Below are 26,821 nucleotides of genomic sequence, written 5' to 3' on the forward strand. Positions count from 1 at the left end.
AAATGGGCCCTGGAAACCTCCTGTTAAAAGAGTGTTAGAAATGGCTCTTTTGTTTCTATGGCTCCTACAGAGTGTTGTGAACTATAATGGAGCAATTTATACAACTACACACTTGGAGCCAAATCTGGTCCCTAGCACACAGCTGAAGTAGATGTGTGGGGCACAAGAGAGATGTGAAAGGTTCCTGGGGGAACAGGGAAATAACCTAATCCTGGGCTGCAGAGCAAAGCTACTAACAAATCCTATTGTTGAGAAGAAGAGAACAAACAACATATGACACAAGTTAATCACATCACTTATGCAGTACTAGAAGACTCTCAGATACTACAGTGATAAGCATGGTATAAGAACCTGTGTAGAATAAAATACAATAGAATAGACAATGTCATGCCTGAAGGGGAATGATCAGGGGTGGTGGTAGATCCACTGGCGTTACCCAAACCACCCTGTATACTTTTGCTGCAAGAGTCTCCAAGGGCCCCTACTTCATCCGTGAAGTGGAAGAGCCCCAGTCCTACTGCAGGATCCATGGGAATGCATGTTCACTTTGTTCTCCATCATGACCACCAAATCTCTCAGAGTCACTGCTTCACAAAGTAGAGCAGGGGTTCTCAAACTGGGGGTCAGGACCCCTCAGGGGGTCATGAAGTTATTACATGGGGGGGGGACATGAGCTGTTAGCCTCCACCCCAAACCCTGCTTTGCTTCCAGCATTTATGATGGTGTTAAATATATTAAAAAGTGTTTTTAATTTATAAGTGGAGGTCGCATTCAGAGGCTTGCTATGTGAAAGGGGTCACCAGCACAAAAGTTTGAGAACCGTTGGGATAGAGTATCCCAGGCCATAAGTATGGCCTACATTCTTTGTTCCTAGATGCATAACTTTAGTGTTGGCCAGGGGTGGCTCCAGGCACCAGCATGCCAAGTGCATGCCTGGGGTGGCAAGCTGCGGGGGGCGCTCCGCCGGTCGCCCCGAGGGCGGCAGGCAGGTTGCCTTCGGTGGCATGCCTGAGGAGGGTCCGCTGGTCCCACGGCTTCGGCGGACCTCCCGCAGGCATGCCGCCGAATCCGTGGGACCGGGGACCTCCCACAGGCAAGCCGCCAAGGGCAGCCTGTCTGCCGTGGTTGGGGCGGCAAAATACCTAGAGCTGACCCTGGTGTTGGCTATATTAAAAGACATTATATGTTCGAGTCCAGCTTACCAAATCGTTCTGTATCAGTGATCTGTCCTCTTAATTTTTTAATCACTCCCCCAGTCTTTGTGTCATCTGCTACCTTTATCAGTGATGATTTTATGATTTCTTCCAGGACATTGATCAAAATGTTAAATAGCATAGGGCCAAAAACCAATGTCTGTGGGACTTCATTAGAAACATATCCATTCAATGATTATTTCTCATTTACAGGTACATTCTGAGACTTGTCAAATAGCTAGTTTTTAGACCATTTAATATGTGCTCTGTTAATTTTGTAACACTGTAGTTTTAAAAAAAATCAAAATATCCTGCGGTACCATGTCAAATGCCTTACAGAAATTACATCAATACTATTACCTTTGTCAACCAAACTTTTAATCTCATCAAAAAAAAGATAACAAGTTAGTTTGGCAGGATCTATTTTCTGCAAACCCATATTGACTGGCATTAATTATATCACCTTCCTTTAATTCTTTATTAATCAAGACCTGTATCAGCTGTTCCATTATTTTGCCTGGTATCCATGTCAGAGTGACAGACCTGTAATTATTTGGCTTGTCCCTGTCACTCTTTTAAAATATTGGCACAACATTTTCTTTCTTCCAATCCTCTAGAAGTTATTAAAAAGCAATATTAATGGTCTAGCAAGCTATTCAGCCAGCTCTATTAAAACTCATTGAGGCATGTTATCTAGACCTGATGACTTAAAAATCTTTAAGTTTAGTAGCTGCTGTGTAACACTCTTCTGATTTACTATCGGAATGGAAACTATTTCACCATCGTTATATGATATGACTTTATCATCTGGTGTTTCCCCCACATACAGAAAAGAAGTGTAATTAAATGTAATATTCTTGTACGAGGGAAGAGGCCAAAGAAACCCATCACAGTAGCATTTAACTTCAAAAAGAACTACACAAAAATGAGGACACTAGTTAAATGGAAATTAAAAGGAACAGTAACAGGAATGCAGTGCCTACAAACTGCCTGGAGACTATTTAAAAACACCATTATAGCAGCTCACACTAATAGTATACCCCAAATTTAAAACAAACAAACAAAAAAAACCACACCACACAAATCCAAGAAAATAACCAAAACAAAAATGACACCATGGATAGACAGAGTAAAAAAGGTGGTTAGCGGCCAAAAGTCATCCTTTAAAAACTGGAAGTCAAATCCTAGTGAGAAAAATAGAAACAAGCAAAAATTCTGGCAAGTCAAGTGTAAAATTATAATAAAGTGGGCTAAGAAAGAATTTGAAGAGCAACTAATGGCACAAAAACTAACCACTTTTTTTTTTAATAAAGTACAAAATAAGCAGGAAGCCTGCCAAACAGTCAAAGGGGTCATTGGATGATTGAGGTTTAAAAGGAGCCCTCGAAGAAGACAAGGCAGTTGCAGAGAAGTGAAATGAATTCTTTGCATCAGTCTTCACTGCAGAAGCTGTGGGGGAGATCCCCACACCTGAGTCATTCTTTTTAGGTGACCAATTTGAGGAACTGTCTCAGTTTGAGGTGTCAGGAGAGGAGGTTTTGGAACAAGTTGATTAATTAAACAGTAATAAGTCACCAGGGCTAGAAGATATTCACTCAAGAGCACTGAAGGAAATATGCAAATATGAAATTGCAGAACTACTATATATCTATATGTATGGTATATATACACACACACACACACTATAAGCTTAAATCAGCCTCTGTACCAGATGACTGAAGGATACCTAATGTAACATCATTTTTTTAAAAATGGCTCTAGAGGTGACTTTAGTACCAGGTAAACTGGTTCAAATTATAGTAAAGAACAAAATTATCAGACATATAGATAAACAAAATATGTTGTGGAAGAGTCAGCATGGCTGTTGTAAAGGGGAAATCATGCCTCACCATTCTAGTAGAATTCTTTGAGGGGGGATCACCAAATGTGGACAAAGGTGATCTAGTCGATATAGTATACTAGGACTTTCAGAAAGCTTTTGACAAGGTCCCACAGTAAAGACTCTGAAGCAAAGTAAGCAGTCATGCTATAAGAGGGAAGGTCCTCTCATGGATCAGTAACTGGTTAAAGATAGGAAACAAAGGGTAGGACTAAATGGTCAGTTTTCACACTGAAGAGAGGTAAATAGCACAGGTGTTCAGCTTAGAAAAGAGATTACAGAGGAAGGATCCGATACAGATCTATAAAGTCATGAATGGTATGGAGAAAGTGAATAGGTAAGTGTTATTTACCCCTTCACATAACGAAAGAACTAGGAGTCACCCAATGAAATTAATTAATTGTCAGCAGTTTTAAAACAAACAAAAGGAAGTACTTCATACAACACACAGTCAACCTGTGCAATTCAATGCCAAGGAATGTTGTGAAGGCCAAGAGTATAACTGAGTTCAGAAAATAATTAGATAAATTCATGGAGGATAGGTCCGTCAATGGCTATTGGGGACATAATCCCATACTCTTTGTGATCCTAAATCTCTAACTGCTGGAAGCAGGAACTGGGTGATCGGGGATGGACAGATCACTCAAAATTGTCCTATTCTGTTCATTCCCTCTGAAGCATCTGGCACTGTCCACTGTCAGACACGATACTTGACTAGATGGATGATTGGTTTGACCCAGTATTTCTGTTCTTATGTATTGAACACTTCTGCCTTTGCTGCATTGTTTTTGACAATCCTACCCTTTCCGTATAGTAATAGACCAATACCATTGCTAGCATTCTTTTAATTCATAATATACTTTATTGTCCTTAACTCTGCTGGCCACAAACTTCTCCTGGTGTCCTTTTGCTTCCCTAATTCATTTTCAACAAATCCTAACTTCTGATTGATATTCATTACTATCAATTTCTCTTTTCTTCTATTTATTTTATATATATTTTATAGTGGCCTTTACTTCCCCTGAGCGCCAGGTTGGTTTTTAACCATGATTTTTAATCTTCTCTATTGTGGCTTTTTGGACATATATTAAAATGTTCTTAAACAATTCTCAATTATCATTCACATTTTTTCTAATTACATTCTTTCTCCCAGCAGATTTGGCTCATAATTAATTTCAGCTTTGTGAAACTGGCTTTTTTGAAGCACCAAGTATATATATTGTTGGTTTGGACCTTATTCTGTTTGTACCTAACAAATGTGATCAAGTCATGATCACTTGTATCAATGTTACCAATACATTTTAGTTCTGTGATCAATTTTTCTTTATATAAAACTCTTCTTTGTTGGATGAAACAGTTTGAGTTAGTTAAAAAAGCTCTGACAAATGTTACCACCAAACATAGGTCACGATGGTGCTCAGTAAGAAGGGGATCAGTAAAGGTTTCAGACAAAAGTCAGATTGCTTATTTCCCTTTAGGAAAATCATAACAGTCTTACCTGATTTGGGAAAAGTAACTACAAACACATCACTGTCTCTGACTACAAAATGCTCCAATGAATCTATATATTCAGGGTTAGCCAAGTCTGGTAGGAAATAAAATCCTTTATGTTTGAACATAAATTCTTCTGATGGCTCCATTGGTAAGGTTTCTCTTATATGTCAAGAATCTGCAGATAAGAGAACATAATTTTAATAGCCTTTGTTTTGCTGTCATCTTTTGAGAAAAAAATTCACTACAACATAAAACAGTTCCCTATCTGATCACAAAATGAACAACAAAAACAGCAAATTGAATGATAGCATAAAAATGGCATGTTTAGGGACTGGTATGAGACCAGAATATTGTTCCCAGGAAAAAGTGGTGTGTGATGTTTCTCCAGGTTAGTTACTGGTACAAGGTATCTAGTGTTGTTATACACAAACTTTTTAAAAAAAGAATTATCTAACTGTACAGAATCCATGTAAATGGGCACTAAACACCAGAGCTATTCAAGGAGCTCACCAGAGCCCAATGCTTTCGAAGGGCTATGTGAACATCCAGAGAAACCAGGCTGCATTCAACTTAATTTTGTGTCTGGAATTTTGTTCACATATTATTTCTGTTACTGATTCTCTCTATCGCTCATATTTCCCTATTTAATAGATTTCTTCCTCTTGTCCAATAACAAATTCAGCAAAATGGAATGGAAGGAGAGGAATTTTGTTTTTTCTCAAGTTTTCTTTGATAACTTTGTCCTCATCTGCTATATTTCATAAGATTTGTGACATAACTCAGTAGCATTGTTACCACGTATGTACCAGTGAAGCATGTTGTCTACAGCCCTTCCAACAGAGGTGGAAGAGGGGGAAAGAGAGAGGAGTTCAGGACATGGATGGAGATGGGAAGGAGTAAAAGAAACCCTGTAGAGGATTTCAGCATGTGTGTCTGAGATGGAGCAAGTTTTAAGAAATCTCCAAGTAGTTATTTTATCAAATGAAGTGTACCTAATACCCAGATCTCTCCCCCTCAGGCTTCCCAATAATAGATGTCTTTTTTGTAGGACACGGCTAACAAAGAACAGCAGGTATGTGAAACAGAGCCAATAGACAACACAATAGCCTCAAAAGAGGCAATTGCATGTCCAACGTGTGAGAAAGGCAAGACATACATTGGTTAAATAATGTAATTAACTAGTTACTGTTCCTAAGTTTTACTGGTTTTTTGGATCTGTGTTCCTTAGTTAAAACAAAGGCTGGAGAATTATTATAAACTTATGAGTTTTGATCAGCTAAAATTGCTTTTAAAGTGAACAGGCAAAATAAAGATGTTCACAACTTCAGAAATTGATCTCAGCATGAGATTGTTAAAATTTTCAAGCAATAACTAATCGGTTACAGTTTATTCAAGGTCTTATCAAAATCTTATTACATAGACAATTTTTATCCTAGTTCTATAGTAGTATGATTCAGTGGTTTTGCTACCAGCATGGAGCTATAGATCCTTAAACATAGTCCCTTATTTAGTTCAATCAAGTTCATATGCCAATGAAATGATGGGATCGCCCATATGAGTTCAACCAAACAATTCTATGGTAGAATTTGGAGATTTAAATAAAGCAACTTCATTCTTAAACAATGTCAGTACTGTTCAGAAGTGTCTTGCTCAGGTAATACTCATTGCCAACCTTTGTCACTTACACACACAAGATTAGCACAAATTAAATCCAAAACATTTTGCCCTTTATAAATGTATCAGAGGGATGAATATCAGGGAGGGAGAGGAATTATTTAAGCTCAGCACCAATGTGGACACAAGAACAAATGGATATAAACTGGACATTAGGAAGTTTAGACTTGAAATAAGACGAAGGTTTCTAACCATTAGAGGAGTGAAGTTCTGGAACAGCCTTCAAAGTGGAGTAGTGGGGAAAAAAAAAGACATATCTGGCTTCAAGACTAAGCTTGATAAGTTTATGGAGGGGATGGTATAATGGGAAGCTTTCTTTTGGCAATTAATTGATCTTTGGTTATTAGCAGGTAAATATGCCCAATAGCCTGTGATGGGATGTTAGATGGGGTGGGATTGAGTTACTACAGAGAATTCTTTCCTGGGTGCTGGCTGGTGAGTCTGCCCACATGCTCAGGGTTTAACTGATCGCCATATTTGGGGTCGGGAAGGAATTTTTCTCCAGGGCAGATTGGCAGAGGCCCTGGGGGTTTTCCGCCTTCCTCTGCAGCGTGGGGCACGGGTCACTTGCTGGAGGATTCTCTGCACCTTGAGGTCTTTAAACCATGATTTGAGGACTTCAGTAACTCAGACATAGGTTAGGGGTTTGTTACAGGAGTGGGTGGGTGAGATTCTGTGGCCTGTGTCGTGCAGGAGGTCAGACTAGATGATCATAAAGGTCCCTTCTGACCTTAAAGTCTATGAGTCTATAATGTAATAATTCTGAAGCAACTCTAATTTTTCTGAAATTTAAGCTCAACTTTCATGCCACTTTAACCAAAGATTTACCCAGCAAATACAACACTTCCTCTTTTTGTCTGAGGAGCGATCAATTCTCTTGACAACAAAATCTGATTTTTTTAGGCCAAACCCTTTGAAACACTCAGGGGTAAGGATTTCACAGTAACATTTGGTATCAGGAAGAATAGTTTCCTCTTACAAACGTTATTAGACTTAGTTTTCATTAACCTCAACGCTTGCTCTCAATTACTTATTGATTTAGTGTAATTTCTAGACAACTGAGAGTAAACTTGTTAGTAAAATAAAGGTTCACATCATACATTTGAGTTCTTCAGAGGGTTTTAACTCAGGTAAGTTCTTTCTGAGAAGCATTTAGCTTAATATAATCAAGCTATCACAGGAGTAAGCAATACATGTATAAAATTCAGGTACTTATCAATTGGAACTGGCATAGAGCTGATTTCTCCAGCTCAGATTCACAATTGCAGTGATTGTTTTCCTGAGATAGGAAATTCAGGTGATTCACTCAAGGTATTGTAACAGCTGTAGCCCTATTCTTGTTACAGATTTTGCTGCTGTCTCCTTAGAAAGGACTTTAAAAAGGCAAGTTTATTAGGTTTCAGAGTAGTAGCTATGTTAGTCTGTATCAGTAAAAACAATGAGGAGTCCTTGTGGCACCGTAGACACTAACAAGTTTATTTGGGCATAAGCTTTCATGGGCTATAACCCATGAAATCACACATCTAATGAAGTGGGTTATAGCCCATGAAATCTTATGCCCAAATAAATCCATTAGTCTCTAAGGTGCCACAAGGACTCCTCATTGGTTTTAAGTTTATTAGGACGCTTGACAAGATTTCACTTGTTACCAGGCAGGTGGTGCTCTCATTGGTCGCTCAAACTCTCATCCAGATGTTTCAGCTTCAGGGAGCAATAAGTTGAACAACACAGAGCATTTTCTCTCTTTTCTGCTGGGCAGTGTGACCTGGTTCCTTTTCTTGGCAGCGCTGCTATGTGCCAATCAGAAAGTGACCCATGCTTCTGGCAAAGAGTTGAAATGTCCAACCAGGTTATGAGTCATGTACCTTATCATCCAACGAGGAAAAAAAGCCATCTCCTGTATGGCTTCTTGAAACTTTGTAAAATTCCAGTATTTATGTGAAAAATAATTTGTGCCTTCCCAGGTTGTGTACAATGTGTTTGGCCTGACATTGACTGCCTGCTGGCTGAGCTCTGCTCAGCAAATGACAGTTGCAAATTGCTTCCCATGAGCCCCATTGCTGTTTGGGCCTTTGACCAACTTTGTAGGACTCCAAGCTCTTTCCATCAGCACTTTCAGCTGTCTGCAGAGATGCAGAATACTCTTCTCCCTGCCCCCTTCCTTTCCATTCATTTACTTTTGCTGTTGTTGGTTTGCTTGTTCTCCCCTTAATTTTGTAAAAAAAAATTCAATAAAATGTAAATTAAAAAATGCAGATCATTGTTATTAATAAGAACCATATTTTTTGTATCAGCAAGACAAAATTCAGTTTCATTGAATACTGAAATATTTCAGGAAAAGTATCAGATTAGAATATATTGCAAAAGAAGGACTTTCTGAGCAGGAATTGTTGCAATTCTTCTATACTCACATTCCCTCTACCCCTTTGAATAGCATAAGTAATATTCCATCTGACAAGGTCCATAGCAATCCATGATCTACACTACTTCTAATAGACTAGAGGTTCATCTGGAGAAAAAAATCTGAGAACTCTCTCATTTCTCTTGAAATTCAGATCAAAGTTGCCAAGCTGGGAAACAAAAGATTGAGCAGCAAGAAGATGGAGTTGGGGGTAGGAGTGGTGGAGGGGGGAGAAGTTTGACCAACTTTGTCTACTGGTGTAAGAGTCAGACTTGGGGAGTTTATCATTTTGCTTCCCATTGTGACCCAGTGCACTTTAGAAACAGAAACATACCAATATGCAATCTCCAGAGAACCCTTCCTCCTTGGGGCCTCAGAAAATGTTCCCCTTGAGCTTATATTTTTAGTTTTGTCAAATGAATCTGCTGATCTCCCGGCTAAGTAATGGAGCTTTTAAATCACGCTGAGAAATGATTGTTTTGTTTTTGTAGTTTGTTTTTAGAAATAGATGTGTCCATAGGATAGTACCGTATGATAAAATACTTGAGTCACATGACAAACCAAACCTAGTACTTATGCTGGAAAACAAAACAATGATATGCTCTCACCCAGCAGGGCTGCACTCATCTTGAAGATTCTCTCCTTCTTACTTTGTTATAGCAATCAGCCACCTTGCCAATTTTATTATTTTTTCAACTTTGAAAAGACTTACACAACTTCCTTTTACCCTTCAGGTTGCACTGCAAGATCTATAGAAGATTTCAGTTTGATGAACACTGCAAAAGGACTGCTCGAAAATGGTCACTCATATGTAGGAGGAGACAGGGTCGATGCAACCATTTAGGCGACCTAGACAGTTTCCTAGGGCGCTGGCATTTGGGGGGCGCCATTTTCTTCGGCAGCAACCGCGGCGGCTGGATCTTCGGCCGCCCCGGTCACCGTCGGCATTTAGGCGGAGGGAGCTGGGGCAGGGGAGCGTGGGGAGGGCCGCCTGCAGCAAGTAAGGGAGGGGGAGCGGCACGCAGGGGAACTCCCTGCCCCAGCTCACCCCTGCCCCACCTCCTCCCCAAGCACTAGGCGCCGCAAGCCTGGGAGGCAGGAGAAGTGAAGCGGCCACGGCGTGCTCAGGGAGGAGGTGGGGCAGGGGTGAGCTGCTTCACTTCTCCCACCTCCCAGGCTTGCGGTGCCAATCAGCTTAGGAGATGCGGGAGAAGTGAAGCAGCCACGGGGTGCTCGTGCTTGTGCGCGGAGCAGGGATGAGCTGGTGTGGGGGAGTGCCTCAGGGTGAAGGATGGGGGTGGGGAGCTGCCGCAAGGGAGGCTCCTCAGGGTGGAGTGGGGAAGCTGCCGCGGGGGTGGGGGCACTTCAGGGTGGGGGCACGGGGCAGGAGAGGGCGTAAGGTGGAAGTTTCGCCTAGGGCACGAAACATCCTTGCACCAGTCCTGGGAGGAGAAGAGTTATAAAACCATCCTAGAAATCTCAAATTCCAGCACGGTTATATAGATAGGCATGCAGGCCAATTAGGTGCAGTAACTGCACTTGTAGAAACATCTATTTCTCCATGAACCCTGCTGCTACAGCAGGAACTATACAAAAAGTGCTGATAGAGACAAGCAGACAGTAGAGATGAGAAATGCCAGTGTGGCTCAGACTGACCAAAGCTGAATGCTGACTCAATTACAAATTAAAAGCCCCATTATGCTGCTGATACTGTAAACACCATGATGGTTTAAATTACATTTATTTTCATTAGTCAGCTCCTTAACAACACTTTGCTGAATGGTCACAAAAATAAAATACAGTAAATTCAGGAACAGATTCCATGCCCCTCAACTAATTACCAGAGGGCAGTAATGGAAAAATAGTTTCATTGCTTCCAATCCACCTTCACTCAATCATATAAAATACTCTAGTCAGTCACAAATTTACCACCAAAGACTTCAGTAGCATTATCTTACAGTATAATATTTACCTTCTCTTCTCTGTTTCTCCTGACACACATCCACACTCCTTGCTGCCACCCGAATAAACAAGGTTGATATTCAGTCCTAAAAACTGGCAAATATTTATACTACTTCCAGATCAGCTGGTGCACAACCTGATTGGAGTTTCATGATTTCATTATCCTTTCTTCTTTTAATCAGTAATGAATGTGCCTCAAATTCCACTTATATGTCTGAATTAAACATGTCAGTAGCAAACATTATTTAAATGACAGCATAGTAGTTTTCATTTTCATTCCAACTTTTCTCACCAGCACCACCTCAAAAGGGCAACAGCAGAAATGGACAGGAGTAAGAAAAAGCTGTTTTAATCCTTGATGAACCTTAGTTAAAAATGATCTAACCACAGTTTTGTAAAATGTGTTCACCTACTTTGAGGTAGTTTAGTAAAGAGAAAAAATGGATGGATATACCATACTTAGTTTGTATTAACATATAAAGCTTTTGCTAAAAAATTGAGTGAAGTTCATTTTTCTTACATTTTAATTATTAATTGTACAATTTATATGGAGCCACACAGAATCTGAGTGTAATAACCCACCTGCCTGGTTTATCACCACCATTTGAACCTAAGACCTTCAACACTAAAAGCAGGAGCCTTGTCCCCTGGCACTAATGGAGCACCTCAACAAGCTAGTAGTAATAAGCCCTTAGCCATTAATGGACTGACCACTTCTATGGGCTCCAATACACATTTCCCAGTTTATTACATGATGTGACATGCACACACCGCACATACCGGTGCGCTCTGTGAAATATGCACATAGCACATCTTTCCAACTTCCCATGAAAATCTCCAGACTTGATTTGTTCTTTCATTGCTGCCACAACAACAAAAAAGTCAGTAAGTCAAGAATTGTCTGCCATTTGGTCATTTTGCTACAGACATGGCAACATTTAAAATGATTTTTGTATGCAAGTGTTGCTGACCTATACAAAAACAGAGAACAAAGCTGCAATGCTTTTTATTAGGCAATACCCCAAATATCCCCATAGATTAGATTGTTAAAGCTGCCTCATTTCAGCTATATGTCCTATACAATCCAGTATTGGGTTTGGAATGATTAGATGCTACTTAATAATTTCTTAGAGTTTGATTTAAGGATGTTTGTATATTTTGATGTTAGGTTGACAAATTGTATTTTAACAGTTATAAAGCTTTAACATTTTTAATCTCAATGTCTACGGTCATTACACAATTGTCATGGCCTTGCTCCATGATTTCCCACAACTGAAAATTTAAACTGATTAAAAAAAATAAAAATAAACATTGATATTTTCCATCAAAATGATCAAAATACAAAGTTCTGCCAATCCTAAATGTTGTTTACTGGAAGATTGGTGTATCCTTCTGTGGACAGGTTTCGCATAAAAATGTTGGTAAGATTTTATTTTTGTGAGTTTCTCTGCATAGATAGGACTCTGCGCCTACACAGAACCCACTGGGCTGAAAGATTTTGCAGGAGTGGGTCCCATAAATGACACACATCATACAGTGTGCATTGTTTAAAATCACAATTGCACCTTCCTATATTTGTGCAGTTTAGTAGATGCTTTTTGTCCTCTATTGTTAACTGTGTTAGCAATCATAATTAGGGATTTTTAAAAAAATTAAAATATATTTTTGAGACTTTTGTTGGCAGGTACCATTCCACTAAAAAGCAACAAGGTTTGTCTCATAAGCAGCATGAGGAGCAGTCAGATGTCAAAGTCTGTGAATTACCCCCGTCCTACATCAGTATTTGTTTCACAGTCAGAAACAGAATATATTTGGCTTCGTCTGTGGAATGTATTTATAATTCACCAGTAAGGTACAACTGTCCTTGTATCAGAATGCTATCAGATGGATGGGCAGGAAGTCTGGTCAGCTAATTTAAGCATGGGGCTGAGAGCCAAGAACTCCAGTGGTGAAATCCTGTCTCTGCTATCTGCAGTTGTGCGTTTGTTTAACATATTTGATTGCTTCTGCATTACCTTTGTGAATAAAATGTTCTTTGCCTTTCTCCAGGAAGTCTTTGATATCAGCTATTTGCAGTCTAAGAGCTCTGTGTAAGCTCAAAAGCTTGTCTCTCTCACCAACAGGAGAGTTGGTGAAATAAATGATGTCAGCTTACCCACCTTGTCTCTCTAATACAGAACAATGTGTGTCGGCTCTTTAGGACACCTCTCACCATGGTATTTGGTGTGAAAATAGTTGGTATGAGTATTGTGATAGTCCCGGTGAAAAGACATGAATTTGCTAGCAGAAGATACAACAGAAGAATCCAGCAAAGATGCAGGAATCAACATGAATATATAGTCCTGTAGCGGTTACTAGCTTGTATTACCAATAGCGTGATCCTTTTCAGATAAATAGATATGGTTGCAGATAAATAGATAGTTTTAAAAAAATTTAAAGAATAGACAAGAGCAGAGATCTTCAAACGTATTTAGGTCCTAACTTCCCATGGGAGTTGGGGGCCTGTCACGGGGTCCACTCACCACTAGTGGCGCCTCCTCCTGGGCATTCTGGGGAATCGGTTCTTTCCAGGTCAAAGGCCCTCTTCTGCTGCTTACCAAATGCTCTGTTGCCTCTCTCTTGCTGTGTGGTGCTCAGGGTGCTCCTTCTTTGTGCCTTGGCCCTCCAGCCAGGTCACTGTACGTGTTATACTCTGGTACCTCAGACCTGACAAATGGACTCAGGCAGTCTTCCTGTTCACTGCCCAGACAGTGTCACTTCCTCAGCAGCTGATAGGGAAACTGGGAAGACTGCCTGAGCCCATTTGTCAGGAGAGACCTTTAGACCCCCTTCTGGAGTGCCACACATATAGTCACCGGCCACGTCACGAAGATGGAGCAGCCTGAGTTCTAACCAGCGAGTGAGAGAGAGAAGCACCAGAGCCTGCAACAAGTAGCACAAGAGACCCTCGTACCCGGAAAGAACAGGTTCCCTAGAGTGGACAGGAGGAGGTGCCTGTGACGTTGCACTCTATATGATTTTATGAAAATATGCTAATGGGTTTAAATATAATGCAACTGAAATAAGCTTCACGCAAACAGTCTCTTGTAAGGTATCATTACAAAGCTTATAATCTACTGAGTGTGCCCCTTCTGGTGAATGGACTCTGTGGCATCGGTGGAGAACATGGACACACCATCACCCCGATGCAAGGGGAACATGTAGAGCCATAATGGAAAAAGGGAAAGACAACAAAGCCACAGTAAACGGAAGGCTTTTTTGCAGAGAGCACTTATACCCTCCCACGCTGGACTCCAGAGTCAAAGAGAGGTGACAAACAGCAGGGATGGATCCAGGACCTGCTGCAGCAGGTGCTGGAGAAGCAGCAGAAGCTTCTTGTTCTGTCATCTGCCACCACTGAGAACAGCCTAGCTCCATCCTCTTTGGAACCCCGCTTCAGGCAGTTGAAGGCTGCTATGAAATACACTCTCACTCTTCTCTTCTGCAGACTAAATACGCACAGTTCCCTCAGCCTCTCCTCATAAGTCATGTGCTCCAGCCCCCTAATAATTTTCGTTGCCCTCTTCTGGACTCTCTCCAATCTTTCCAAATCCTTCTTGTAGTGTGGGTCCCAAAACTGGACACAGTACTCCAGATGTGGCCTCACCAGTGTCAAATAGAGGGGAATAATCACTTCCCTCGATCTGCTGGCAGTGCTCCTACTAATACAGCCCAATATGCCGTTAGCCTTCTTGGCAACGAGGGCACACTGTTGACTCATATCCAGCTTCTTGTCCACTGTAATCTCCAGGTCCTTTTCTGCAGAAATGCCACTTAGCCAGTCAGTCCCCAGCCTGTAGCAGTTCATGGCATTCTTCCATCCTAAGTGCAGGACTCTGTACTTGTCTTTGTTGAACCTCATCATATTTCTTTTGGCCCAATCCTCCAATTTGTCTAGCTTAGTGTCATCCACAACTTGCTGAGGGTGCAATCCATCCTGTTATCTAGATCATTAATGAAGATGTTGAACAAAACCGGTCCCAGGACCGACCCTTGGGGCACTCCGCTTGATACCGCTGCCAACTAGACATTGAGCTGTTGAGCCTGACAATCTAGCCAGTTTTCTATCCACCTTATAGTCAATTCAGCCAAATCATACATCTTTAACTTTGTGGCAAGAATACTGTGGGAGACCATATCAAAAGCTTTGCTAAAGTCAAGGTACATCACGTCCACTGCTTTCCCCATATCTGCAGAGGCAATTATCTCATCACAGGAGGTAGTCAGGTTTGTCAGGCATGACTTGCCCTTGGTGAATCCATGTTGACTGTTCCTGATCTCCTTCCTCTCCTCCAAGTGCTTCAAAATGGATTCTTTGAGGACCTGCTCCATGATTTTTCCAGGGACTGAGGTGAGGCTGACTGGTATGTAGTTCCCCAGATTCTCCTTCTTCCCTTTGTTAAAGATGGGCACTATATTTGCCTTTTTCCAATTGTCTGGGACCTCTGCCAATTGCCACGAGTTTTCAAAGATAATGGACAATGGCTCTGCAATCACATCAGCCAACTCCCTTAGCACCCTCAGATGCATTGCAGCCAGCCCCATGGACTTGTGCATGTCCAGCTTTTCTAAATAATCCTTAACCTGTTCTTTCACTACTGAGGGCTGTTCACCTCCTCCCATACTGTGCTGCCCAGTGCAGCAGTCTGGGAGCTGACCTGTCTGTGAAGACCAAGGCAAAAAAAGCATTGAGTACGTCAGCTTTTTCCACATCATCTATCACTAGGTTGCCTCCCTCATTCATTAAGGGTCCACACTTTCACCGACCTTCTTGTTGTTAACATACCTGTAGAAACCCTTCTTGTTACTCTTCACATGCCTGGCTAGCTGCAACTCCAATTGTGCTTTGGCCTTCCTGATTACACTGCTTGAGCAACATTTTTATACTCCTCCCTAGTCATCTGTCCAAGTTTCCACTTCTTGTAAGCTTCCTTTTTGTGTTTAAGCTCACTGAAGATTTCACTGTTAAGCCAAGCTGGTTGCCTGCCATATTTGCTATTCTTTCTGCACATAGGGATGGTTTGTTCCTGTGCCCACAATAAAGCTTCTTTAAAATACAGGCAGCTCTCCTGGACTCCTTTCCCCCTCATATTAGCCTCCCAGGGGATTCTGCCCATCTGCCCAAATCAAAGTCTGCTTTTCTGAAGTCCAGGGCCTGTATTCTGCTGCTTTCCTTTCTTCTTTTTGTCATTCACCGCTAGTGGCACCTCCTCCTGATCACTCTGGGGATTAGCTCTGGCCAATAAGGCAGGGGGGGCACGCAGGGTCAAGTGCCTCCCAAGCAGCTACCTGGGTGGGGAGTGGAAAGGGCAGAGCCAGAACCTCTTCCAGCCGCTCTACACCCCCAGTGCAGCACAGCCTGCCTGGGAGAACCCTTGGCCATGGCATCGGGCTGCCCCCACCCAGGCTCAGCTTCCAGGGACAGTGGCCAAATGAGCTGAAGCCCCCCACTTCCTGACAGCATGCTCAGAGTCAGCCCCTGTTCCTGGAAGCTGAGCCCGGACAGGGAACAGGCCGCCACTGCCACCACTTCCCAACCAGGCTCTCTCCCAAGCAGCTGGCCATGCTGCATGGAGCAGCGACTGGGAGTGGCTCTGTCCTGCTCCCCACCCAGGCCTGGCTGCCAGGGAGAGCAGCTAAACGTGCCAGGGGAGGTAGTACAGTAGGAGGACAGAGCGAGCATGGGGATCCCAATCTGTGGGCAGGACAGGGAGGAGACATGTGGGGAGGTCATGTGTCCACCCCTTTAGCAGATGCCCCCCAAGTATGGGGAGGCACCAGTCATCTGGCACGGTCATCCTTTCTCCCCACTGCTGGCCCCGCTTGCTCCAGGAACCACAGTGCTGAAAAATCGATCCAGAGGTAACTGCTTTGACAATGACATTGTGTGATTTAGCTAAGTAAAAGCTGTAGTAGAGCTTACGTTTTGCTCACAGCTTTCTGTTGACTTCCTTCCAACAAATGCACGCGAACATGCTTTGCATATCAGCACCATGGCAACCCAGATCATTTATTTATTTATTTATTTATTAATGTTGAGAAATATTTGAAAGAATAGAGTGACGTAAAATGCAAGTACAAAAAAATCTTTACATTTTAAATATTAATATTCTGTGTCAGGGAAATCTCAGGGACTGCCAAGGAGGCTGCCATGGACTGGCACTGGTCCACAGACAGGTCATTAATAAACACTGGACTAGATAACCACAGATCCTTTCTGGCCATAGAATCTATTATCAATTTAATTCTAGGTTTGTGATCACTAATCCATCAAAAGTGATGAAAAATATTATCGATAAGTGAACAATCTAGGACATAAAACTGTAAATATGTTGTGCTAGGTGAAAGTACCATTCTGTGCTGCCAGTAAATGTGTATTAGTTATCATTTAACAGTCTGTCTGTTTGTGGAAAAAACAAAACCTGTCTCAGACAGCTAGATTAGAAGATGGACTTGGCCTGGCCTTTATCTCATGTTAAAGGTGAAAGATAATCCAGGATAAGGCTGTGAATAAAAACAGGAACTGGAACAAAATCTCTGTGAGCCCAAATATCATCCCAACAGCAGAGGGAAGAGAAGCTGAAAAAAGGAAGTCTGCTCCATTGATTATGCAGCTGTGCTTGTGAGAGTATTAGAATGCGAAAATGTCAATGATTGAATGGTTTTTCTGTTTGAGATCCTTAACATTTATTTCTATAATTTTTCTTCCTCATAAGTTTTTGCTAGCTCATGGATGGATCACGTTAGAGGCTGGTCCACCCACGGGGATGACTTCAATATTCTCTTCCTTACCTCTGAGATGAAGAAGGTGAGGCTAGTCAGTCAATCACTTTATATCTAAAATGTCTCAATTTTTCAGTCTGATTTTGTCAGTTTTACTCACATCGAGCAGTACTTTACTCTGTGAAGAGACTCATTCATTTCACAGAGTAAGGTACACTGTTCTCATTGATTTCAATGGAGTAGTTGAAAAAGTACTTCTCAGTGTAAGGGTGGAAGAATCAGAACCATAGGGTGAAATGTTCAAAAGCACCAAAGTAAGTTAGCTGCTTAACTCCCTTTGACATTCAATAGCACATAGGAGCCTAATTCACTTAGTCACAAGAGGTATCATTTGCTTCTTAGTGAAGAATATCTGCTGGATGTAAGTACAGTTAGAAAAGATAATACTCTTACTTTACTTCATTTCCTTTCCTGCATAGCAGAATGGCCACTACACAACCCATCCCAGGAGGCATCCTATGGGGAAAGGAGAATTTTTGGTACATTTTAGAACTTCTCAAACTGCTTTGAGAACTAAAGATTTTTTTTTATCAAAATGACATTTTTTATAAAACTGAAGGTCATTTTATAACTTTTTGTGAAAAATGACATTTGATTGCAATTTCTATTGATGTTTTTCATTAATTGAAAACTAGGTTTTCAGCAAATAAAATATTTTAATAACTATTTTGATGTTTTCAATAGGTATCTATTTCACATCTTTGAAAAATACAGAACACTTCAAAATTTCTGAAATAAGTTAATTAATACAGTGATGTAAAATGCAAGTTAAAAAAACCCCACTTTACAGATACATTTTTAATATACTGTCTCAGGGAAATCTCAGGGACTGGCAAGGAGACTGCCATAGACTGCTTGTTGAGAAACATTAGTGTAGGCAATTTTTTCTTTTCATGCCTTGTGGCTGGCTGTTCTGAGTGTGCACCACTGCATGGCTTAACTGTCTGTGTGGTTTTCCAGAAAGTCTCAGCGCCAAATTGTTGGAGAAATTGCTCGAGGTGTGCAGCAATGCATGTTAGATTTACTCAGTAAACACTATAACCATTAAAATTGTCTGAAAATAATTGTGTTTGCAAATTATCTGAAAGAAATTATTATTTCTTACTAGGAATCTACTCTGACTATATGTTTTGACTCATCTACTTTACCAGTATACGGTTGTGGAAAATTGACCACATGGTTGATTTTGGATCAGACAGCCTGAGGCTCCTTTATTTCATACGAGCATATATGCAAGGAGAGTCAGCATGGCCTCATGCAAGGTGGCAAGCTGCTCTGCCTTAAAGGTTAAAACCACAGACAAATTACACATACTTCCGTATTAATTACCTTATTTGGAATATATTGAAAAATTAATATAGGACAAAAGCAAAAACAAGCGTCTCGCCCACTAGGCCCCCCTGTTACTTACTGTCTGTTTTTTTTTTGTGGTCAGCGACCTTTCTAACACAACTGTTGTGGTTATATATTTCATAAGCCTGGCTATTGAAAATTATGCTACTTGGGGATTTTATCACTCTGCCCCCTCATGCCCTTTATACACACAAAGCCATTGTTCCATTTTGGGAACTTTCCACTGTGACTCCTTTTACCCCTTGACACACAGAAGCAACTTTCCATCACTCTTTCATCACTCTCTCCCCCTCCTCTCTGCCCCTTTTACACAGAGACAAGCTGAACCAAAGTTCAACACAGCCTAAAAACAAGCTTATCCAAAGTTTAGGCCTAAAAGCCTGGCCAAAGTTGTAAGCCCACCGTATTTTCCCTCACAATTCCCCCTTTGATGCTTCACCTTAGCCTACATTTCTATATTCATCAATTCATTAACCTTTTCCTTTTCTTCCTCCCTCTTTCCTGCATATCCTCATACACATTCATCACTGCTTCTGGCTTCCTTTCTTTCCAACTGTTGTCATAAAGTTCATTAACAATCCTTAGCTCCACTCGCTCTTGTGCATTGAACCTAGCAGGTCTAGGACTGGGCAGGCAATGATAAATGCATCTATTACCCATACCAAATAATAATAAAAGCAATAACATTCCTATGGCAATAAAGTGATGAGGTTGAGATTACTAAATGGTTTTAGTCACAAAACACAAAGCATCATATTTAGTACATAAAGTAGACACCCTATAGGCTGTGTGAAAAGCATTCTTTTCAATTTGATATATATTCTGGCGTATGTGAATTTGCCATTGAAGTTCAGAAATTTTCTGTACTTCTGGTAAGACTGCTAGCAAATTCTGGAACCAGTCAGGCATTAGGGTAATCCAATTATAGGGTATCTGAGGCTGAAGGACTGATTGCAACTTTTTTTTTGGTAGGCCAATACAAGATATGACTGCCTGCAGCAGTGGTGAGATTAAAATGCATGTCTTGTAATATTGTGGCCTGTACGAGCACACAACTGTCATTAGCTCTGAATAGTAGTGTCATGTCAGGGTAGTTTCTTGTCCTATACTTTTCCAACAAACGCCGTCATTAACTGTGACAACTTCTCCTGGCTTCAGTTTACGTACACACTGAAGCTGTGGGGGTTCTAATGGCGAGAGTGTCCATTGGTTTCCTATCCCAATCCAAATATTGGTTGTTATTTTAGGAGCACTGACTATGAATTGGCTAGGCATATCAGGTGGCTTGATTCCCAAATGTCTCAGTGAATCACCCAATTCCACGTACAGTTTCCCCATGGACCACGTAGGATTCGGTACACGGGAGCCCACATCCCTTTGACCGGTCCATAGGCTTGGAAGGAGCACTGTAACTGTCCACACCTCCACCCAGAAAATTTCCAAGTATGCCTCCATGGCCACAGATTAGATGGTATTCCTGAAGTGTCTGTAAGGGCAGTGGGCCAGGCCTGGTAACATGCCAAGTCCCACTGCAATGCCTTCCCAGCATCAGTGATATTTAATACCATCTCTGTCAGCAACTTCTGGGTTATAGAACTAAGGGCTGAAATCACGTGCAATTCACCCACTCCAGCCTGCACCTGAGTTAACTGTGCTCCAGAAGTAAGACCAGAGGCCTTTTTCAATTGGCCTAATTTTTTTTCTCATGCTGTTGGCTTATGTGGATATTCCAGATTGCAGCTGGCGCCATTAGCCCCGTCCCACAAGTGTTCAGCCAAGTTTCTTTCTTTTTTTTAGGAGAAGCACAAGCCTTTTTGTTGAGTTAATTTGAGGGCAGCCCTCTTTGAACAATTATGGTAAATAGCGGTGACCCGAAAACTGGACAAGGGCAGCATGAACCTGTTGGTCCCTAGTGTGGCATTAATTACAGTCCACCGATGTCCTAACACATCTCTCCTCTGTGAAATATTATACCACATCTGTTGGTTAAACACCTTTACAAAGGGCAGAGGGGCATTAATATGAATGGTATAAGTAGGGGTATATTGCAATATGGTACAGGATAAATCATTAGTTACGGGAATAATTTTCAGTACTGGTAAAATCTTCAGTGGCAGAACAGACTCTTTGGGTATACGTTTGATTATTTACTAGTGAGGCTACTGATTGGCTAAGATCTAGAAAAATTTTACTTTCTCATCCCCACCCTAAGTTCATTAAGGAGGAGAGGCTGAGGAACATTAAAAGTTTCATTTTCAGGTAGTTTTGGCTAGCTTCCGCAAGCTATTCTTCGAGATTTCGTTGTCTTAATTCACTTAGCTGTCCGGGAGTGAGGCAGCAAGGGAGAGGTTACTAGCACAATCACCTTGCTTGCTTGGAGGCTTTATTATGTCCTCAGGTGGAGAGGTTGTTTTCTTAGCAAGATTCAAAGCACAGTGGGTCTGTCAGCAGACAAAGGAGAGGTTACCAGCTCTTTTACCTTGTCCTTCACTCCTGCTGTCCAAAAGGAGCAACAACACCAGAAGGAAAGATAGACCGATCATTAGTCGGAGCGCCATTACAGTCAGAAACATGGGAAGGTAGTCAATTCTTGGCACTTCACAGCGGTGTTGGTAATTAACAGGACTTGATGAGGGTCTTTCAGCACGGGGCCAGGGCAATTCCTTGCTATTGGATCTCCATGTAGACCCAGTCTTCTGGTTTCAGCGAGTGGCAAAGCTACTGTATATAAAAAGACCTAACACATTTCATTAGTGACTGGCAATAATTAAGCATCGTGTTATTTATTAAACGAACATCCATCTGAGCCAGGGCCAGCAGGGCACTGTCGGTAGTTGCACTGAGTGCCCTGGTAGAAATTTTATGAGGGCTGAGTCTGGTCTTTCGATTGGGAATCGCCTTCAGAGGACATGTGGCCTTATTAGTGAAGCTGCACATAACTTGTTATAATTTATCCAGTAAAATTAGGTTCACAATCACTGTTGCTACTCACAGGTATGCCAAAGTTTTACAACAGTTTTGGCATTTGCCTTTTTATAAGGAAATACATTACTAAAACTAACACATGCTTACAATTACAACATTTAAACATTTGAATAAAATCAATCTGAATATTTACAAAAGGGTCCCCAGGGAGGGGGATGTGCTGTCTGCCTAACCTTGACAGCTTTACCAACATTATGTTGTTGGCAGTAGTGCTGGGCCACAGAGGTAAAGTCTTATTTAACTCCAGCAATCAACACCCCCTTTGCTCACGCGTGCCATCTGATAATGCACGTGAGCAAATAGGGCCAGAGCACCTGAGGCGCAACCGTCCGGAGAGCACCAAAGGTGATCAAGGTGTAAGGTATACCCAGCAATCACTTCAAGAACAATTTGCGACTTTTCAGTTGGTATCAGATTTTCTTAAAATATTCCTTTTTTTTTTTTAACAAATACCCTTTGCAGGCAAAACTGAGGAATTACTTAAATTATTCCCCATATTTTCCGGTAATTGTTTTATAGGCAGGTCAGGTTTTAATGGCTTCTATTTTTTCAACTTTTGCTTTTAAACACATGCTGATTTGAAACGGAAAATACAATCCACTTTGGCTCCCCTTTGGCAAAGTGACTGGTGATTACACAGAGTCACCTTAAGGCTTAGTGTGGGATACTCACTACAGCTTCTATCTGCTATTTGTTACCAAAACAGATTTAAAATCGTTTACCATTCTCCTGGCCTCAACTGCCCTGCTGCAGATACAACTTTGGGGTTTTTTTTATATTAAGAAAACAACAATTTAAATCTTGTAACGCATTAAGTTACCTTAAGGATTAAATACTAAATACCAAAATTAAACAATACTAGTTTCTTTTTGTTTGGCAAAAATATTTCTCGGTTTTGCAACCCCTAAACAACATCAATTTATTTTAAACTTATAAAACTAAGATTGTACACACCAGGAGTGTTCTTTAGCAAATTTGACTAACTTTTTCATAGTCAACTGATTTTACTTAAATAACCTCTTGCCTGGATTATCTACAGACATTCCCAAAGGAATGACTGCAAAGAAACCAAGATTTTTTCTTTTCATAACACCTTCTTTTAACATTTATACATAGTTTCACTGTTTAATTCCCTCCAATAACTACAGAATTAACTTTTTGCCTGCTTGTCTGGGCCCGTTCCTTTTTTCTTGCTGCATTATTTCTTTCCATGGGCATTGTTTCACTATCAATTTAGCAAGGATGGTGGGCTTTTTGATTAACCCTCCTTTTATTTATTTATACACACCTATTTACATACACACATTCCATCTAGATGCATCTTATTTAATAATAACCTTTTCTCTATGTCCGGACTTAATACAATCTTCCCTTGAGGCGGTAACAACCCCTCAGCATCGGTGCATTGTAAGACAGGATAGCAGCAGGGCTACAGACAACGGGAAAGATAGGGAGAACAACAGCACGAACAGCACAGTAAAATAGGGAAGTCACACTTACTGACCATAGGAATAATGACTTCTTGTTGAATTAAGGAGGCATTACAGATTAAATTCCTTCCTCAGTCTAGTTTGAGAGAGGATTTCACTGCACTTTGGGAAGTGGTCTTGCTGGGCTTAAGTGAATCTTAACAGGTTGGGCAGACCCAATGCACTCAACTTGGTTAGCATGATCGGCTCACAAGGCCCACAGGGAGGGAGAGACCTTAACCAGCAGTTCCTGTTGCAACGAGGAAGGGCTGGGGTCAATCTTCTCTTTTAGAGTGTCCTTCTGCAAAACTGCCAGGACCTTATTGTGAGCGGGATCAGGCACGTCCAGATGCACACCATTTGGGGTACAGCAGATTGTACAATTTAATTTACACAGCAAAACTTTTCCCAAAAGGTCATCTAGTAAACAAGAACTGAGGAGGAAAGCATAATAGTTAGACAGAGGACCGACATAAACGGTCAGAGGTGAAGAGATGGGGTGGGGCACAAGAACGTTGCCCACCCCTACCGCTTGTGGAGCGGCCAGGGCAGTGAGACATTCCCTTTTCCAATGGTCCATCTGTTTGCAATAGTGACACGCGCCATCACTGGGTCCTGGGGAGGTAAGCAGTGGGGACCTTGGTTTGGCCTTTTCCCTCTCCCCCACAATGGGTGGCTATTGCAGGGTCCCTGCATGTCCTGGAACTGGAGGGTCATTAACTTAGTTTCAATGTGGCGGTGATGGTGTTGGGTAGCTGCTAAAATTTCATTTAGATTCTTTTCTTTACTTGATTTACAGGTGCTAATTTTGGCTCAATCTGCTTTCTTTGGGCAAACTGGGAGAATTGCTTCCCACAGCCTGTTTCTAATCCTATTTATTTTGTCCTGATCATGGTCTGGGTCCTCCATCGGCCATCGGGCTGCCTGATAAAGGCAGATTTAATGTTTTCCTGGGCAGGACTCCCTTCAAGAGTTGGTTTATGTCTGCCCAGGTGGGGTTATAACAGTACATGACAGTTTTTAATTCTTCTTGGAATTTAACAGGGTCTTCTTTTATTTTCAGAAATTTTTTTATTAAATTACACAATTCCGTGGGAGACCAAGGTGCATGCACAGCCACCAAGGTCTCCTGACCCGAAGCGTCAATGCCAAGGAATTGGTGCAAGGGGAATATTTCCTCAGCACGGGGAGACACCGTCTGAGGGTGAACGTAAGGGGCTTTTGTTGCTTAATATTTCTTGCCAGCTGGGTTGAATTTAAATTTTTTGCCAATTCTCTTTTTATCTCTTTTAATTGTGTGGTACCATTTTCTCCTGTTTCTTCATACCAATTAAAATATGCATTGAACTGGCTTTGTGGGGATCCCATTCTCTGAAAGGACTGCAATTTGCATACATACAATACTCAGGTGTGCCCTTTTGGTGGGATGGTGATCCCTTTTGACTCACCGGCCTCCATTTTCCCAGTTAACAGATCGGATCACTTTCACTCAGGTCTTTCACACAGGGAAGGCTTGTTTAGGGCATTCACGACTGTCTACAGCCCTTTCCAGCAAAGAGCATCAGCTAGTCTCAGAGAGAATGGTGCCTCTTACTCTGTTGTTTCCAGTAGGACATTTGGACCCGTCAGTGGCTCATTCAGCCGCCCTCAGGCGGGGATGGGAGGGAAAGGGAAGGAGGTTACGGAAACGGGAATCTCCCTCGATCTTGGTTCTGGAGCGGATAATGTGCCTCACTCCAGTCCAGAGGATCAAACAGAGCTCAGGGACCATCCGAGGATGGGGGAAAAGGATAGGGTCACAAAAAATTAGACCCAGACAGGTCCCTCGCCGGGCATGCCATGCAGAGGAAGCCTTATCCTGGTCAGGGCCCATTACTGACCCACAAAGGGGCGGACACAGGGAATCTTCTTGTGACCCTCACTCACACTGATCTACTGACCTTCACTTCCACACTGGCACACAGAACAGTACAGAGGCCTATTTAGCCACACCCAGTGGCTCTTCCTGGGGAAGAAAACAGAACAGAAGGGCGTCAGGCATGTCTGTCAGCAAAAGGTTCAGATCCAGCGTGCAACTCACCCAACCCTGAGCCTACGGGCAAATCCTCCACCAGAAACCCACAACAGAGATTTCAAAAGGTCTCTTACCTTTCAAATGGGCCCTGGGTCTGGTGGGAGATTGCCTGCGGTCCTCCGGTATGGGGAAGTCATCTGTGGATCCCGGACGAGCCCCTAAATTGTTGTGGAAAAATTGACCACACGGTTGATTTTGGATCAGACAGCCTGAGGCTCCTTTATTTCATACGAGCATATATGCAAGGAGAGTCAGCATGGCCTCATGCAAGGTGGCAAGCTGCTCTGCCTTCCGTAAATTTCTAGCTAGCTTATAAAGGTTAAAATCACAGATAAATTACACATACTTCCGTATTAATTACCTTATTTGGAATATATTGCAAAATTAATATAGGACAAAAGCAAAACCACGCGTCTCTCCCACTAGGCCCCGCCTGTTACTTACTGTCTGTTTTTTTGTGGTCAGCGACCTTTCTAACACAACTGTTGTGGTTATATATTTCATAAGCCTGGCTATTGAAAATTATGCTACCTGAGGACTTTATCACTCTGCCCCCTCATGCCCTTTATACACACAAAGCCATTGTTCCATTTTGGGAACTTTCCACTGTGACTCCTTTTACCTCTTGACACACAGAAGCAACTTTCCATCACTCTTTCATCACTCTCCCCCCCTCCTCTCTGCCCTTTATACACAGAGACAAGCTGAACCAAAGTTCAACACAGCCTAGAAACGAGTTTATCCAAAGTTTAGGCCTAAAAGCCTGGCCAAAGTTGTAAGCCCACCGTATTTTCCCACACAATACCAACCTACACATAAATAAATAACTACTGCTGACTTAACAGTGTTTGTATTTAAAAGGAACTTAAAATTTAATCTATTTATTAAAGTTTAAATTCTTTTCAGGTAATACTCCTGAAAGTGCACTTCCTATTAATGTTTGTGCTTTTTATTATCACATTTCCCAAGATTTTTAAATGTATTTGCTCCTCTCTTGCTGTGTGAAAGACCCATGTAAAAAATTGGAAAAAAACGAGAGGACCTGATTTTAAGTACACTTACTCATGTGCTTAACCTTACAACAGTGAATAATACCATTGATATCAACGGTACTATCACCTGTATACAGTATACATGTACACATGTGCATGAGGATCTGTACAATTAAGGAAGCACAATAATGCCACTGACTGTACAGAAAGTGCTGGCAAAGACACAAAAAACATGATATTTTTAAAAACAGGATAAAAATATTTTATAAATACTTATTCTAAACTTTTTCAGATATAGTGATTTTTAGAGTTACTTGCAGCAAGAACAATTTTTATAAAACCACAGATTTTTAGGTTAATTGTGTACCTTAAATTTATCCGAGGCTGCCACATTTTCACCTTGCAGGTTATTTATATAGCCAGAAATCTAAGGTTTCTGGGATCCAAGAACTGCAGTGGTTTAATCCTGTCTCTGCTACTGATTTGTGCTTTCTTTTTTTTTTTTCTGTAACCTATCTAGCTC

At 41.5% G+C, this 26,821-nt stretch overlaps 1 protein-coding gene and 1 long non-coding RNA gene across 8 annotated transcripts in view; both read right to left on the reverse strand.

Moving 5' to 3' along the window:
- Nucleotides 1-10,682, reverse strand: part of LOC120401057 (amine sulfotransferase-like) — a 37,067-nt gene extending 26,385 nt beyond the window's left edge. For 3 of the 5 annotated variants that reach the window (XM_039530617.1, XM_039530613.1, XM_039530616.1), the window contains exons 1-2: nucleotides 10,614-10,682; nucleotides 4,571-4,741 (exon numbers count right to left, since the gene is read on the reverse strand). In XM_039530617.1, the coding sequence (XP_039386551.1) occupies nucleotides 4,571-4,712 (142 nt within the window). In that variant the 5' untranslated portion in view covers nucleotides 4,713-4,741; nucleotides 10,614-10,682. Of the gene's footprint in view, nucleotides 1-4,570; nucleotides 4,742-7,889; nucleotides 8,009-10,599 lie in introns of those variants that run through there. The other 2 variants (XM_039530614.1, XM_039530615.1) reach the window with 2 other exon arrangements.
- A 7,425-nt stretch (nucleotides 10,683-18,107) lies between these two features.
- Nucleotides 18,108-25,615, reverse strand: LOC120401842. 3 transcript variants are annotated; one of them, XR_005596774.1, is made up of 3 exons: nucleotides 25,381-25,613; nucleotides 23,101-25,237; nucleotides 18,108-21,499 (listed from the first exon to the last, which is right to left on the reverse strand). It is a non-coding gene; the product is annotated as an uncharacterized LOC120401842 (long non-coding RNA). The 3 variants fall into 3 exon arrangements; XR_005596773.1 differs by having other exon boundaries at nucleotides 18,108-21,515; XR_005596772.1 differs by lacking the exon at nucleotides 18,108-21,499 and having other exon boundaries at nucleotides 22,196-25,237; nucleotides 25,381-25,615.
- Between the last annotated feature and the right edge of the window lie 1,206 nt (nucleotides 25,616-26,821).

This window comes from Mauremys reevesii, linkage group 3, assembly GCF_016161935.1.
Source record: "Mauremys reevesii isolate NIE-2019 linkage group 3, ASM1616193v1, whole genome shotgun sequence".
NCBI lineage: Eukaryota > Metazoa > Chordata > Testudines > Geoemydidae > Mauremys > Mauremys reevesii.